Source organism: Haplochromis burtoni, unplaced genomic scaffold (assembly GCF_018398535.1).
Source record: "Haplochromis burtoni strain Fernald_Lab_line unplaced genomic scaffold, NCSU_Asbu1 Contig_111, whole genome shotgun sequence".
Lineage (NCBI taxonomy): Eukaryota > Metazoa > Chordata > Actinopteri > Cichliformes > Cichlidae > Haplochromis > Haplochromis burtoni.
In genome coordinates, this window is record NW_024582472.1 from 1,870,080 (window position 1) to 1,886,910 (window position 16,831).

The following is a 16,831-nucleotide window of genomic DNA, read 5'->3' on the forward strand; positions in this document are numbered from 1 at the left end:
ACAAGTGTATTTGTACAACATGTATACATCCAGTTGTATTACATTATAATGTAGTGACACAGTAATACAGACACACTTGTCCTGCAGTTAAGACTGCATTCAGTTTAAGTTAATATCCATTTGTTTGATTCATTCTGGGCCAAGTTGGACAGCTTTAAGTCATTAATGTTACTGTGCCTGCAGCCTGTAGAAACAGACAGGTTATAGGTGACTTTTACGGTTAGCTTAGAAACGGCACAAAAGAAAGTTTCCACCGTGAGCTGTGACCAGAATGTAGCTGGCCAATGCAGACGAGCGCTGGGCGGGGATGGCTGCAGTGAGATGTAATTCATACAGCACTAAATCAGGTCACTGTCACTGAGAGCTCTGATCTTCTTGGCATGATAAAGCCCAAAGAAATCAAAAGTCATACATGTTTTCAACAGTAACAAGGGATTATATGCTCTAAGATGGAAATAGAGGGCTGAGAGACAATTCACCCTTATAAAATGGTGCCTGTGCGTGTTGATGTGGGTGTGTGTGTCTGTGAGTGTGTAAATATAAGCCAGGTTTCCAGTTCATCCACAACTACGCCCTGCATTTCTTTGTGTATTTCTCAGGGGTCTTCACTTTCTTTTCATTCTTTCTCTTCATTGTTCCCGTTTCCTCTCGTTTCTTCCCATCCTGGCTGGCCGTCCTCAGGTGAAGCCTTCTCACATCACTCTAAAGCCATTGTGTCTGCTCTCAATACAACCACTGTGGAAAGAGACAGGTCAGATTCAAGTCTGAGGAAGCTATTGTGAGGACAAATATAGAAGTAAAGGCCAAATTTTCTGCTGGGCAGGACTGGCTTGTTTTTTATGTAACAATATTGAGTGAATGCAACTTTTTTTCCCCCAACAACCTATTACATTTGTTCTCTTTTGAACGATTTTTCTGCCATATTCATCTTAGATATACTTATATTACCTGAAAAAAGCAGGTTAAACTATAAACTATACTGACAGTAGCAGTACAGTTTTTCCTCAAATGAAAGGACACATTGATTTAAACTCATGTGCACCTCTGTATTTTTTCAGTCCTCCACAAGGTGTCATATTGCATCCTCTCCTTTGTTGTTGTGGGATTGGTTACATGATTGGCTCCTCCCCAGCCAGGACAGCTGATCCTCTACAGCCGGACTCACCTGTGAAAGCTGCTCCAGCAACAGCAATCACTCTCACCATCAGCGACAAGAAGAGACCAACTGAACAACTGAGCTCCAGGTAAATACTGTTTTTGTCCCTTTCCTCTGTTTCTGTTCATCAATTTACAGCTCAGAGTAGCTGAATAGGGAACACATTTTCTGGATAATGTAAAGGTCTCAGGGACTTGAAATTTACTAGAACGTCATTGCTGTTCTTCTTAAATAACTCTGTGACGAGGAAAGAGTGATGATGCTTGGTATCCAGCACTTGTATTTCAAACACAGTGTTTCTTTAGTGGAACAGAAACATGATTGGTAATATTTCCTGCTTGAATGTTCAACAGAAACCTGGAAAAGGGAGACAAAAAATGACAAAAAATGTTACAGGGTGATCCAAGTGACTTTTTAAGTTTTTCAGGATCTCAAGAAAATCATTTATTGTTACATTTTTGGCAATCGTTTAGTAGAAAGTCATAAAACTCAGAGTTGTTTCAGATCTATCAAATCCAACAAGACAAATCAAATGGCTGATCTTGCTGGATTAATCATGTGACTTTAAGAACCAATAGGTGTGCACTGTCTGTTTTCCTAACCAGTGTTGTCTATTCTGAAGTACTTTCTGTTTTTTCCTTTTGGGTGATTTTGAGAACAAAATAAGACAGAAGTGGCCATGACAGCCTGTTCATGTATCAATCTACTAATATTTTTATTTTATTTTCTTGATGGGAAATCATCTCAAAAGGAAACTAGTTATAACCTCGTAAATAGTGACTCCATTCTTTGAACAATGCCTAATGACATACTACCTTAAGATATGACAGGGTGCCTTGACTTTTAGCCCTTTCAGGGTTTTCTGGTGTATGATAGGCATAAAAAGACATCTAGGTGTGTTTTTGTCTTCCTTATTGATCCTTATTGACCCAAATGTATCTAACTATCTGTGTAGTGGACACCATGGCCTCTGCTCTCTCTGTGCGCTCAGTGCGGCAGCCCTCCTTCTCCAACATCTCTGTGAGGGGCAGTGGACGCAGCATCCGCTCCAAACCCTCTGTCTCCAATCTTTCCTCGATCGCCACTCTGTCACGCTCCCTCTCTTTGGGCAATGGCCTCAATGTGCTGGGCTCCAGCCTCTCCATCAACGGCCTCAGCGTCAGCGAGAAGGAGACCATGCAGGGCCTGAACGACAGGCTGGCCAACTACCTGGACAAGGTGCGGTCACTGGAGAAATCCAATGCTGAGCTGGAGGTGAAGATCAAGCAGCTTATGCTGGACAGAGCTCCAAAAGGGTACGACATTGAGGGGATGATGGCACAGGCCCATGCCATTGGACAGGAGGTCAGTGTCTAGTGCTTTAGACTATACAATTCATTTTAAGACTTCCTGTCTTGAGAAAAAAATAATAATATTTGTGCGTGATGTTCTGTCATGAATTCTCTAATTTAAAGTGCAGTTTTGGTGGAAGAACTCAGCTTAACAAATTAATATTTAACTAGACACATTAAAACTACACGTAATTTTAACTTGCTGTGCATCGTGTTCTTTCACTTAGGTGAGAAAGAAGACACTGGAGAATGCCCGTATAATGCTGGAGATTGATAATGCCAAGCTGGCGGCTGATGACTTCAGGGTCAAGTGAGTGTCACACTGCAGTCTTTTCCCTGGCTGTGAGTGTTCACATGGGAGCGCCAGACTGCAAAACAGTATGAATAAATGACCTTTCTGTCAGGGGCCAAAATAAATGCCTTATTCCCACGGTGGGTGCTCCAGTACCAAACAATGGCAACATCAGTTAGAGGGGGAATATGATAGATGGTGCAGGCCAGAAAGAGAATCGTCCCCTTACGGAGATTCTACAGTTGGTAAGGTGAAGCTAAAGGTGACAGAGTCAGGAAATACCTGCTGCTGGTGTTTTTCACAGTGTGTTGATAGTATGTTTTGTGGTCTAATGTGAGGGAGTAATATGTCAGCTGACAGTGATTCATGGTATTTACAGCAAAGTGAGTGTGGACCTTAATAACTTTGAGCTTTGCAGGAGTTTGCATGCGATTTTTCACATTTGTGCATCCATTCCTGAGTGGCCTCAGTGCCAAATTCACAGAAGAGTTACTAATTAGCTCCAGCTGCCTTTATCAGGTGCCTGTTAATCAAAGTGTCAACACCCCTAACACCAGTATCCACACGAAGGAGTTAACAGGCTGTAAATCTGCTATTTGATGTTGTAAAGTTGGATATTTTAATGTAGAAGTTCATGGGAACTGATTTTCTTTAAGAGCTACTTGCCTCCTGAGGTACTTGAGGAAAAATGAAAATAGCGTGGAAGTGTCACTTCTGCTACTTGTTCAAAAGTCTTTTTCTTTATGCAGAAGCAGGAATATTTTTGATCTATAGGTACAGAAAGATTGTATTAAATAATCTGCAGTATTTTCAGATCTCATGAAAATGAGTATTTTTCAATAATGTACACAAAAGGTACAAACCTGGCCTAAAATTGCACATGTTTACTGATGACCTCCTTTTCTCTTAACATGAACTTGTGAGAATTTACAGGGAATCATGTTGGGATATTTTCCACATGTACAGACAGCAGGAAGTAGCCACTTCAGACACATTGACACAACTAGAAATGCTCTATGCACCATAGGTAACGTGGTTACTTGGATATAGTGTACAGGAAGAGCTGGTAGGTTAAACGTAATTTCTGTGATTACTTTCTGCATTTACCCCCGTTTCCTCAGGAAATTTGAGCTTTTCCCAGAACGTTGTAGGTAATGTATGTGTGCATTCTTATTGATTTGCCTGGCTGACGTGCCATAAAATTGTGGTACATATTTCTATATATGAAATCTCTTCAACACAACACATGGGTCTTTTGGAAATAAAGTCACAGCTGTTATTCTGTTGATTGCTCATATCCAACCTGACTACATCAGATATTTCTGTTCTCAAGTGCAGAGCTACAGCACAAGTGTGAAAATTCATTTATTTGATTTAATCTTGTCTTTAATGCTGTTTTTTTTTTAATGCAGATGGGAGGCAGAGGCCACCTTGTGCCAGTCAGTGGAGAGGGACTGTCAGGCTCTGAGGAGAGCAAAGTCAGACCACGACCAGATCATCGCCACTCTCCGAGGAGACCTGGACAGCCTGAAGGAGGAGCTCTACTTCCTCAAGAAGAATCACCAGGAGGTGAGACTGCTGCCAAAACGAAGGTTACATGAGGTTAAGCAGTGTTTACATATCCATTATTATTATCTTCTTCACAAGACACAAGTTCATATAAACTAGTTCTCTGCCAGGTCAGTTTGTGTTTTCTCCCACAAGGTTTAAACAGTGTCCGGTGTCTGAAATACGATAATATAAGTACAGGGACACACCCTTCATCTTTGTAACCAGACTGCTTCAAGATAACGAGGTAACTCCAATGTACACAAAGCAGGAGTGTTTGAGCCCAGTCATCGCAACAGTCTGTGTGTGTTTAGGCAGTCAGGTGTGGTGTCCAGGATGTAGACTGAATTTTACACAGAGGGAATTTTTTATTTTGTCTTAAAAATGTACAAAATTTGACTGACTGTAATTAGAGTGTTATCATAACTTTACAGCGCAGCTTTTTAATTTTGTTATTTTTCAACACATCTAATTTTTCTTAAATCGAGAATTAAAAAACAAAACAAAATTCATAATTGTTGCAGCCAGTAAGAACTACAAAACCCAAGAGGTGTTGATGCAGCTACCATATAAATGTCTCAGAAGTTAATTTGTAGCAAAGGTGAAGTAGATGAAGCCTTCTGACACACAACCTGTGGTTGCACTCTTTTAGGCAGCTACAGTGATCACTCATTTAAACTTTAATTATCTTGTGAGCTTTATGAACAATACAGTAATAACTTTTAATTCACGGTGGGATTCTTTCTTTAAAAAACCTTATTATATTTGGCTAGTCCTCTGAAGATTATCACTTGGCACTGGCTTTTTCTTGAGGCTTCATATGTTGTGAATAAAAACTTTACAACTACTGTAAAGATTTAAAGGAAGTGAGAAATGGTAGCGTAAAATAGTTATCGGAGAGCTGTGAAGTTTCTGTGATATGAAAGCTGAGCTGATTTTGTGGGATTATTCCTGCACATGTAGCTGATGTTATTATGGGTGTCAAAGTAGGAAGGCGAGAATTAAAATTCCAGAACAACTTTATTGCACAGCTCTTAACTAAACAAAGAGCAGCAGGTCAGGTGCTGAAAGTACAACTCATCTGGGGAAATGCACGAGGAAGGACACGGCCATGAGAGAGGATGTGATAAAGGGCAAGGGATGAATGAGACAACACATATATATGCAGAGGATAACGAGGAACAAGCAACAGGTGTGAGAACAGCTGCATCTAATTACAGGTGACAGGCAAATAGAACTGAATACACGACAAACCACCAAAATTAAACAGGAAGAAACGGAACACGGAAAGAGAAACTCAGACATGACACAAAGACAGAAAGATAAACAAGCACCAAAACAAGACTGACTTCACAAGAAGTCACAGGGAACACAGGGGAGACGTGTAAAGCTAATTTAACAAAGTACATTAGAGTTTTGATCGACTCTAACCTACATGTGCTGTAACAATAGGTTAGCTCATTGAAAACAAACAGCCAATTAGGCAACATGGATGATGTTAAAGCAGGTTTACCAGCTCTCGCGCTGATGGCATGACTTTCACCTTCAGTCTCACGCTGCTGAAACAGTCTCACACCAGTTAAAAGGAAGCCTCAAAGCTCCTCCTTTATTAAAACAAACAAACAAAACAAGCAGACAATCCACCAGAGGCATTCAAATGACTAAATGCAAACAAACAAATGTCAACGATGTTAATGGTTTTCATTTAATATAGCAGCTCTTTTAGCACACAACTTCTTTTTGTTTGCTCAATGTCTGTATCAAAAGGCAGTACTAAGTGTACTAAAACCACTTGAAGTTGAAGTTGGTGGATTAATAGGTGGACATCAAAATATTTCTGTTATAACCATGATTTACATTACAATGCATCTACAGTAAAATGCTGCTTTTTCCCTCCATTCCTTCTTTAAATGTCTGCAGGAAATGAACTCCCTGAAGGCCCGTTTGGACAATGAGCAGGTGAACGTGGAGGTGGATGCGGCTCAAAGTCCTGATCTTGGGGCCATCTTGGCTGAACTCAGGGTCCAATATGAGGGCATTGTTCGCAAGAACAAGGAGGAGGCCGAGTCTTGGTACCTGAAGAAGGTGTGTAACTGCACAAACCAGCTCTTGTTCTTCTGTCTTTTCCCCACAGTAAATAAATATGTAGGACTGCTTTCTTTCATCTCCGCAATATTGTAAAAATTACAATTTATCCTATCCTAACAAACTAGATGCATTGGTTACAGCTAGTCGGGACTATTGCCATTCTTTTTATCAGCATGTCCTAAAAACTCCCTGAAAAGCTGTCAGTTGGTCCAAACGAGTAGAGAAAGAGAGAAAGCGAGGGATCATATTTGTCCCTTGTTTGTTCACCGGCTTCCTGTTAAGCTCATCATTTAATTTAAAATCCTCCTTCTTGCATAGAAAGTCTTGAAGGGTCAGTCCACATAACATCTTAAAGACCTTAATGCATTATATTATCCCATCAGAGCGCTTCACTCTCAGACTGCAGGCCTACGTCTGGTTCCCAGAGTTTCTCAAAATAGAACTGGAAGCAAAGCCTTCAGCTACCAGAACCACCTCCCTAACTAGATTCAATGATATACTAATTAGGCTTCAAACTTTCACTTTTGGCTTATAGTTAGCGCTGCATCAGGTTGACCTGAAACATTGCTTAGTTAACCAGCTTGGGCAGCTAGAAAGTAATCAAGTACTTCACCTCTTGTTACTCATCGAGCATTTTTATGCTACTACATTAATTTTCTTTTCCCTTCCCTTCTCTGTCATCACCAAACCAGTTTTAGCAGATAACTGCTCCGCCCTGATCTTGGTTCTGGTTTCTTCCTGTTAAAGCACGTTCGTCCTCTTCAAGGTCTCCAAGTCATAAGGGATTGCCTGATTTTGGGGGTTCTCTGCCTAATGTTGTCGGGTCTTTACTTTACAGTATGAAGCACCCTGAGTTGAGTGCTGTGTTGAATTGTTTTGAATGTTATGTTTTTATGTGTTTACAGTTAGAGGCAGTACAGTCGGAGGTCAAAGAAAGCAACGAGGCTTTGCGTTGTGCCCAAAGTGAGCTCAGTGAGAGGCGGCGTTTCCTTCAGGCTCTAGAAGTTGAGCTTGAGAGTGTTCGTAAACAGGTACAGTACAGTTTGTTCATATACATTTGAATGACTACTTATCTTCTTCAGCGGTGAGGTTTCCGTGAGACAGAGACATTAGAAACCCTGTATGAGGGCACATGAATGACTGGTCCTCACCCCATCCTCACATCCTCCCCCGCACACTTGTCGAGACTAGCTATAGGTAACAGCTGCCTTCTTTTTGTCAGTTAAGAGCTGCTGCTGTATAGATACAATGTACACAGCAGGTTAATAATGCTTCCACAATCAATCAGTGTGACAAGACACAAAAACCTGGTGTTTTGTCTCCACTTCCTGTGAACTCAGAAATAATGTACAGCATGCAGACATGTTCACTGGAGGCAAATGTAGCTTTCAGATATTTGCTCAGCCTGATCACACAGTAATGAAGACGTATTATAGTGCTGACAGGAAAACTTCTTAATAGGTAAAATTACAAAGCAGCAATCTTTTGACTGATTTTCTGACAGTGGTGACACTCTTTATGGTCCGTGTGAACAGTGAGTTAATATGGAGGCTTTACCGTTTTATCCTCACTGTGTTTACCTTCATCCTCAAAGTTTCTACTGTTGCATGAAGACCATACAGCCCGTTAGAGCAGCAGTATCAGACTATAAATTTACAACTTAATATTTTTTTAGCCATTCCCAAAATTAAGACTGCTATACTACTTTTTGAACTGTGAAAAGCTTTAACAAAGCCAAACCTTTAACACAGCTTTGATCCTTCTTTATGTTTTAATTGATTCATTTTAGTCTCCTAAAGATTTACTTCCTGGTGCTGAGCATCCTTTACAGTAACGGCTTCATTTCAGCTTCTTATAGCCAGTGCCTCATTATAGGTATTTGCACTACTGATGAGATTTAGCAGTTAAAGATTTAAAGAAAGTCAGAAAATCAAGAATAACGTGTCATTTTAAAATTTTCTGACTGTCGGAAATCACTGTGTACACAATCGATGACGATTTAAATGCCATTAAGAGCAACAAAAAAAATGTTCATGCAGTTTTAAATATTTAAACGGCTGTTTTGTTATTTTGTTATTTGTGATTGCTCTGTAATTAATTCCCCAAAAGGCAAGTCTATTCTACTTTCACCCTAAGCCAGCACCCTCATTATTGATGCTTCATCTTTAGCACACAGACATTAGAGCATTAATTATTTCACTTTAATAAAAAAATATATATATTTTAATATCAGAGTGGGCAGTCCCATCTTAAGTAAGCAAAGGACGACATTTTAGACAACTAACTCAAAATTTGATTATTGTTCCCAAAGACATTATGTGTTTTTAACCATGCATGCTCAGACTGTTATCTGTGCTTCTCAGGATAAAGCTGTTCCTTAAACGCAGTTCTTGATGACATATAGCGAAGGAGGCGACCTGTCTGAATATTCAAGCCAGCTTTAGTAATTATGTAACACAGAGGAGAATAAGTTATCTGTTGTGGCTATTCAGCATCAGTATGCTGTGTTTACAGGTTAGCGTGTTAGAGGGAAATCTCGGAGAATCGGGACACAAGTACTCTGTGGACATGGACCGTCTTCAGGCCATTCTGACACAGCTGGAGGATGAGCTGTCTCAGCTGCGTTTGGACATGCAGCGCAACAAGACTGACTACGAACAGCTACTACGCATCAAGCAGAACCTGGAGATGGAGATCGCCACCTACAGGAGGCTGCTGGAAGGAGAGGACGTGTAAGCAAGTAGAAAAACAAATCTAAGCCTAAGGGATGCACAGTCCCAAAATAACAACAGTCACAGGACCAGTTCCTTTTCAAATGCATATTTTTTTACTTGAATATTATCCAAAAAAAAACAAATGACTCTTGTAGTTATTCATACTTTCTACAAGAAGGAGGCATTTGTACATTTATTAGTCTTCGAATTAAAGGACTTGTTCTCCATTTTGGGACATATGTGCATTTTTTTTAGCAGAAATAAGATTATCTTGTCTGTTCAGTAAATTTAACCACAGTTTGTTTTAGATTAGCGTAGATTAGAAACAGGGGTCGCATTTACACGGAAAAATCAGCCTACCAGGAATCTCAAGTTTATTAACACCTTATATTTTATTTGGTTATTTACTTTTGCACATACGTTTGTATAGACTAAACTTTGGACAGAGTTCAAATTAAGCTACCCAGAAGCAACTGTAGCATCATATTCAGTTCACTATGATTGTTCATATCAGAGTTATTATAGCTTTGTGCTTTCTAGTTAGTATTTTTATTTCATATTTGAGTTTTTGTTTTTAAACTAGTTTCTTCTTAGTTTGTTTTCAGAGTTGATTTACTTATTTTCAGTTTAGTTTTCAGAATTTGAAAATGTTTAGTTTTTGTTTAGTTGTTATTAGTTTCATTGTTTTGTTTTAGTCTTTTTAATTACTGTATGGAGGGCATGTCTCTGAGACCACATTTAGAAAAATCAGTGCAGGTAATATAATAAAAACACATAACTTTTTAAAAGCAACTGACCGATGGTCAGACTCTCAATAAAAATGTGCATCAATGCCTCATCAAGCAAGGTGAAAATAACATTTTTACTACACTAACTAAGCATGTTTCAGTTAGTTAAAACACTTTTAATCATTAACTTAAATGTTTTTACTTTTAGTTTGTACTTTAGTTTTAATAAACAAGCTTAATGACCTTAAATGGTATGAATATTAGTGACAAGGTGTAATAAATGATACCCATAACTACAGTGAAAAAAAGAATAAATATAAAATACAATAAATAATTAGACAAAAGAAAACATGAGAACAAAGTGTTTTTTTCCCACAATGCAGAACTGTATTTGCTTGAACCTGCTTTCTGCTTTGCCTTCACTGATTATAATTTTGTCCTACAGGGTGAAAGAAACTCCCCCTCCACCTCTTAAAAGTAAGTTCAGATTATTAAATTTAACAAATCTGTTGCAAATCTGAGCGTGTCATCTGTAAGTTTAGGTTGGATAATGCTAGTCTGGGAGAAGCACTTGAAATCCAACAAGTTTTCTGAGCCAGAGTTGACATGCTTTAAAACTGCTGAATTTAAACCAGAGATATAAAGGCTGTCGATGGTTTGTGTTAAATTCTTTCATAATAGAAGTTATTTGCTAGTAGAACAAAAGAAACCGTTATAAATACAATATTGTGGGTATCATACTACAGGCGGATGGCACCAATAAGTTACTAGAAGTACCTTAATCTTACAGTTATGGTTTTTATAATTATAGTTTTTGCATTTAGAGGTGTGCTAAGGTCTGCTTGGGTCAGGGGGATGTCACTTGTCACGAGACAGTGATCGTGACACTCGTTGCAGATGTCCACTTGTCAGCCATTTAATACAACGCACCAACTAAAAATGTGATCTACAAGAGAACTCTAGAGAACTTTACAAGAGAATAGAATAGATATTTATCCACGGTGTCTGCTGCTGTCTGTGCTCCAAACATTTGAGAATTTATGCGACTTGGGACAGAGTGACATAAATTCAAGGCTCGATGCAGATGTTCGTGTTTCTGAAAATGTTTTGTGACTCACTGCCGCACAATGTCACACTACAATCCACCAATCGCAATGCATTTTAAGGCCAACTTAACTGGATATTATCGCTTGCAGAGGTGGGACGTCTTGTCACTATTATTACATTTTTTTTTTTTTAAATTCAGTCTGCTTGGAGTCCCTCTGAGCAACACACTCTTATTTGGTAAAATTTTAGTAAAGCTTTGCTTGGACAAATAATTAGAGTTCGGAGCTTCGTTTTCACCTCATTGGTGATGAAATGTACATCACTCAAATGCAACCAATGTAAAAAAGGAAGGCATACTCACCAGCAGTTTCTGCAGCTTATCCTCAAGCAGGCATGATCGAGGCCACAGAATCTATTTTTACACACTTGAATACAGGTGTGCCTCGAAACTTTGGTGCGCTCTGGGCAAAAAAAAGTTTGAAAACCATTGTTGAATGGTATCCAGTGTCATACCAGAGGCCAGAATTCATCACTACTGCAAAAGGGTCCCATGTTTCAGTACAGGCTTCTATAGGAAGTCAGTATAAAAAGAACTTGAGTGCTGTTGTCCTTTATGTCTGTTACAGTCTGCTCTTGTAAAGCTGGGTAATTTTAGTCATCTTAAATTCTTCCAGTAGGCCAACAATGCAGGAAAATCTGATCCTTTCCTTTGCTATTCAAACTCTTTTGTGAACATGTGTTCACTTGATACTCACACGGGATCATAAAAAAATCAAAATAGCACATGACTCACTCGGGGAAAGTAGGAATCCCTTTTCTTGGGGTCAGTGTGGCTTCGTAGCCTCAATATAAACTTCTTATCTGAGTATAGCACTGTTGTTACACTGTTAATGACACTTTCTGTGGCTTTAGATTAGCAGCATTAGTGTGACTAACCATTGTTCGCTCCTGTGTTACAGAAGACCCCGATGTGAGGACTAGGAAGATTGTGAAAGTCGTCACTCAAACAATGATCAATGGCAAAGTAGTCGATGAGTCCAGCGAGGTGGAGGAGATCGAGGAACGCAAAAAATGAACCAAAGTGCATCAGTACGGAAGCAATGTTTCATAAAGCATTAGCTGACTGTGGATCAAATTATTGTTTTCTTTATTTACTTTATTTAATCACAGCTAATATTAGCCCTGTGAGGTTTAAATAATGGCTCCAGCTGTGACCATACACCTGTATTTTGGAGATATATAAAAAGATCTTCTTTCCTATATAATAGTCTTACATAAATAGTTTATACACATCACTTAAAAATAATTTTTTGTTCCCACGATTGCAAAGAATATGAAAAAAGAAGCAAAAAATGGCATATTCTTCTACCGTAGGGTTAGGGTTGTGGTGATCAGCAGTGATGAATAAGACATCACAAGATTATCACACGTTATTGTCAGTGTATTGGAACAAGGCTGACCAGATTCTTCTTCTTCAATACTAAAATAAGTCTGACTAAAGATTTATAATTGCTTCCACACTTCTGAGGGTTACAGTCAGTTTAGAAAATGATGCACTGTGATGGTCTTTGTTGTGCTTTTCAGTCTTTAAATCAAATCCATGAAGTTTAATTTTCTTAAAATGTCTTTGAAAAGGTCAACCCATTTTTAATGCAACTTCTCGTCACTATTTTCTAAAATAAAATGGAATTACTGATATATCCTAGTTCTGCAGCATGAAAGATTTTCACATATTTTTAGAAATTATTAATTAAGACCCAGTTATGCAAATAATATACATAAAATGTTCTTTTTCCAGTATCATCACAGGTGGCAAAAGTATTCTTTATGTAAATAGAAGTACAGAAACCTGTGTTTAAAAAAGTACTCCGGTAAAAGTACAGGCTCTGAGATGTACTAAAAGTACTTTTAGAGGATATTTCTACCAGTGATTTTTGTGCAAAGCTAACTGAAGCTTGTAGTAATAATAATCATCATCATCATCATCATCATGAAATTATGTTAGTATGTGAGACTACAAACAAAATTCCAATCTGTATTCCAATTCTAATGAATGTAGTCAGCTTGAATCTGTTATGTAGGACACATCATCATCTGCCTAAAATCAAATTTGCTACACTGGATGTAACCCAATTTGACCATGAACACAACAGTCCAACACACTGCGTCACTGTAAATCCATCAGCGTAACACTGAAAAATCTGAATTAGTTAGTTTACCTCAGTGTGTTTCGCAGGATGTTTCAAAAAATATGAAAGTGTATAATTTATCAGAACACATCATAAACAGACCCACTGTTTGATTAAAAAATGATAGTATAAAACATGATAGTAACAGTTTACAATTTTCAAATATCACTGAGCAGTCCTTACCTTTAAATATAACCCCTCTTCCTCCTCTTCTGTCCTGTCTTTCTTGCGTCGTTCTCCCTCTCTGGGCAGCTTTAGCTAGCACACACACTGCCCGCAAACAGTTTGTGTTGATATTTGTTGAGTTGTTAGAAAAGTTTCTTTTGAAATTATCTGCCACAGCATGTTATTCCCGTTATGCTGTCATAGATGACTTTGCTCAAATTGCATTAAAATGAAACATCCAGGAAAAACATAATCATGTATTTTTGCGGTTTCCAATATTTTAAAGGTTTAATATATGTGAAAAGTGAAAATGAAAGTATTTCCTAAACTTTAAATCCTTTCTTTTGATCATCACTGGAGGCTAAATGTGTTTAAATATTTGTCTTAACTGTGCCAATAATGTCATTCATAAAGTGACTGTACCAACTCTGTTATTGTGTGATAGTTTCACTGTGAAAAACTACTGAAAGTATTGTTATGTACTTTTAATATCCAAATAAACATTTTAACCAAAGCGGCTTTACAGTGCCAATAAAACTCAGTGATTAAAATGTGTTTTGTGTTCTGGGTTTGTTTCAAACAGAAACCTTGACTCATACTCAGAGAACAAAAACGAAATGTGATTCTGCACCTACAGAGCAGAAACTACCAAACCTGAATCCAGCAGTGTCGGGTAACAACCTTTGTGTGTGTGTTTCTGTGAGTTTGTGTTCACATTAAAGTGAAAATTTACAAAAAAGATGGCAGAGCAAGCTCCTGCAGTGTTTAATGTGGTCTGCTGTGGTGGTGTATGAAAAAGTCAGATGTCAATGCAGAAACAAAGAGCCTACAGTCAAAGTGCAACAGGTGGAACAGGTAAGAATCGTATCAGAGTTTGTTTTGGGCTTTTTTGCTATATGTGCGACTCAAGTAAAAGATACTTGGGTGTCTACCCAGAGGATTCGTCTTTGTTTTTGTGTGGTTTTTTTACTGGGAAATGTTCCTCCTTTTGTTTCCTTGTGAAAACAAAGTGCTCCGTGTGCAGTCAGGATGTCATTTGGGGATTTCAGCCACTTTGAGTTTTTGTTGTCTGGTCGCTGAAGGATTTTATCTTTCTTAGAGGTGTTTGTGTGTTGAGGGAGGAGGCTTCATTTAAATACTGAATACATTTCAAAAATGTGTGTTCTTGGGATGACTCTACATAATATGGGAAAAGTGAGGACCAGGCAGTTGGAACACAAAGTAATGAATAGTCAGGATTGCTGGCAGGTGTGCAGCAGGGGTGTTTCCAGGCTTGTTTAAAAAAAAGGCTGGTGTGGAGGACATTGAGGAAACTGTTAAAACCAAATAAAATCAGTTCAGTGAGTGTATTTGCACACACCACCTGCTGCCATAAACGTGCATTAAGATTAACATGGCACCTAAACCGAAGCACAACATTTAATGGAGACCTATCAAAGCTAAAATGCTTGGTTAGAACAGTAAATGTGATTAACTTATTCAGATGTTAGAGGCGATCGTGGCTCAAGAGTTGGGCGTTCGCCCTGTAATCGGAAGGTTGCCGGTTCGAGCCCCGGCTTGGACAGTCTCAGTCGTTGTGTCCTTCATCCGTTGCCGCCTGGTGGTGGTCAGAGGGCCCAGTTGCGCCAGTGTCCGGCAGCCTTGCCTCTGTCAGTGTGCCCCAGGGTGGCTGTGGCTACAATGTAGCTTGCCGTCACCAGTGTGAGTGGGTGGATGACTGGTTGTGTAAAGCACTTTGGGGTCCTTAGGGACTAGTAAAGGCTTTACTAGTCAGGCCGCTTAACTTACTGAGTGTTAATAATGTCTTACCGTTTGCAAAGTAAAGGAGGGGAGGAGGAGTAGGCTGTGGACCAAACCATGAAGCAGAGCCCACTTTAAAAAAATGAATTTGTTTGAACAGTTTGAATAATTAACCAATAGTATTCAGCTCATTCAGTGTTATTGTATACATTTACAACCATTCACTGAGGAGAACAATCATTTTTTTTGATGGGGAACCTTTTGATCTCACCCATAATTTCCACTTGCCTCCACTCACATGTCAACACATTTTTGCCTGGAGGCTGCTCCCTTCTGTACCTGGTTTGTTCGGTGTAACCATTTCTGTTTTCATTTTGTATTTTTGCAGTCTAGCTGAGCATTTCTTGGACATAAAAACTCAAATTCAAACTGCTTAAATAGCTCTGTTATGACCAAGAACTCTGGGGACTGAGTTGGCTTCCCACAGGGGCAGTGTCTGTCTTCTTGTCTTGTAAATAGTGAGTTATTTAACCCACATTGACTGTTGTGGCTCAGTGTGTGGTGTGGGTTTTGTGTGGGTAGAGGTGATGTGTTAAATGGGATTCAGTCCAGAACATTGAAGCAGCCCGCTTAAAGTTCCCCAGACTAAAAAAACTTTTAATTAAAACCTGCTGTGACACCTCTGCTCTATGTTCTACATATGGACTGTCCTCAGTTTTCCTTTATTTTTAATGACATGTTTTGGATGGACCAGTGTTCTTTTGTTAAACTGTAGAGATTTCTTCTGTTCTTTAGATGATTATTCACAGCTGCCCTATGACAGAGTGGGTTCTAGGATTCCAGTCAAAGAAAATAAACCACCAGCTCTCCTATAAAAACCACTGGATGTGATTGTTGCAGTGTGTTTGGCATCCTCATCTAATTCCTCTCCTGTCAAGCTTCTGGAGAGCAGGAGTCATCTTTTAATTCAGTGTTGGGAGCATTCTTATTCACCCAGGCATCGCCCATAAAACCCTCATACAGCCTTGACAGTCCTGTGGTCTTGTAGAGACACAACACTGAACTTCACCTGATCTAAATACATTCTCTGTTTTCTTCTCTCCACACTGTCTGGGCATGACAGATAATCTTTACCAAGTCATAAGCAATTTAACTTGTTTTCAATGTAAGGCTGTGTAAATAGTTAGTTAAACTGAGTGTCATTGATAATATGGCTGCCATTTTACTTCCTAACCCAGTGATAGAGTAAGCAGGTTAATATCACTCAACTAATTAAACAAATCCTTACTTACAATATAATTAGAGGACTTAGTGAATATGAATAGGTTATGTATTTCAAAGTATGGATAAACCATAAAAGATTGTATAATAAGTACAAATAAGTTTGTTGTATAATGCAAAAGTAGTTCTAAGTAAAAGAATAAAACTAAATAGTTACATAAATGTGGCAATATTTTTATAAGTTTAAATACATATAATAACAATTAGCTATCTGGAATAAATATCTATGTAAGTAAATATAGTTATAAAGTTATAAGTATTTAATAAAAGAGCTAAAGAGTCATAATATGTTGTGTATATTGTTGAAAAAGCTGAAGATAATGGACAAACGTTAAAACATATAATTATATACTATGATATACTATGAATAAAGTAACTGAGACCAAACTGAGCTAAACACTGACAGTGTGACTGGATGAAAAACATCCTCTACATGAAAATAAAACATCAGAATAAGAGTTGTGTTTATGATGAATCAGTCTGACAGGCCTGTGGAGATGTCAGCTACTGTCCTGAAGTCTGCTGCAGCTGTTTGAATGTCTGTTCAGCAGC

General features: G+C 38.6%; 1 protein-coding gene across 1 annotated transcript; it reads left to right on the forward strand.

Annotated features, from left to right (window-relative positions):
- Nucleotides 1-1,112: 1,112 nt before the first annotated feature.
- Nucleotides 1,113-14,248, forward strand: krt1-c5 (keratin, type 1, gene c5). Its single transcript, XM_005928823.3, has 9 exons — nt 1,113-1,244; nt 2,112-2,500; nt 2,715-2,797; nt 4,192-4,348; nt 6,248-6,412; nt 7,321-7,446; nt 8,930-9,147; nt 10,303-10,334; nt 11,864-14,248. Exons 2-9 carry the CDS (start codon nt 2,120-2,122, stop codon nt 11,977-11,979), a joined length of 1,278 nt encoding a protein of 425 aa, XP_005928885.1. The 5' UTR covers nt 1,113-1,244; nt 2,112-2,119; the 3' UTR covers nt 11,980-14,248.
- Nucleotides 14,249-16,831: the final 2,583 nt, after the last annotated feature.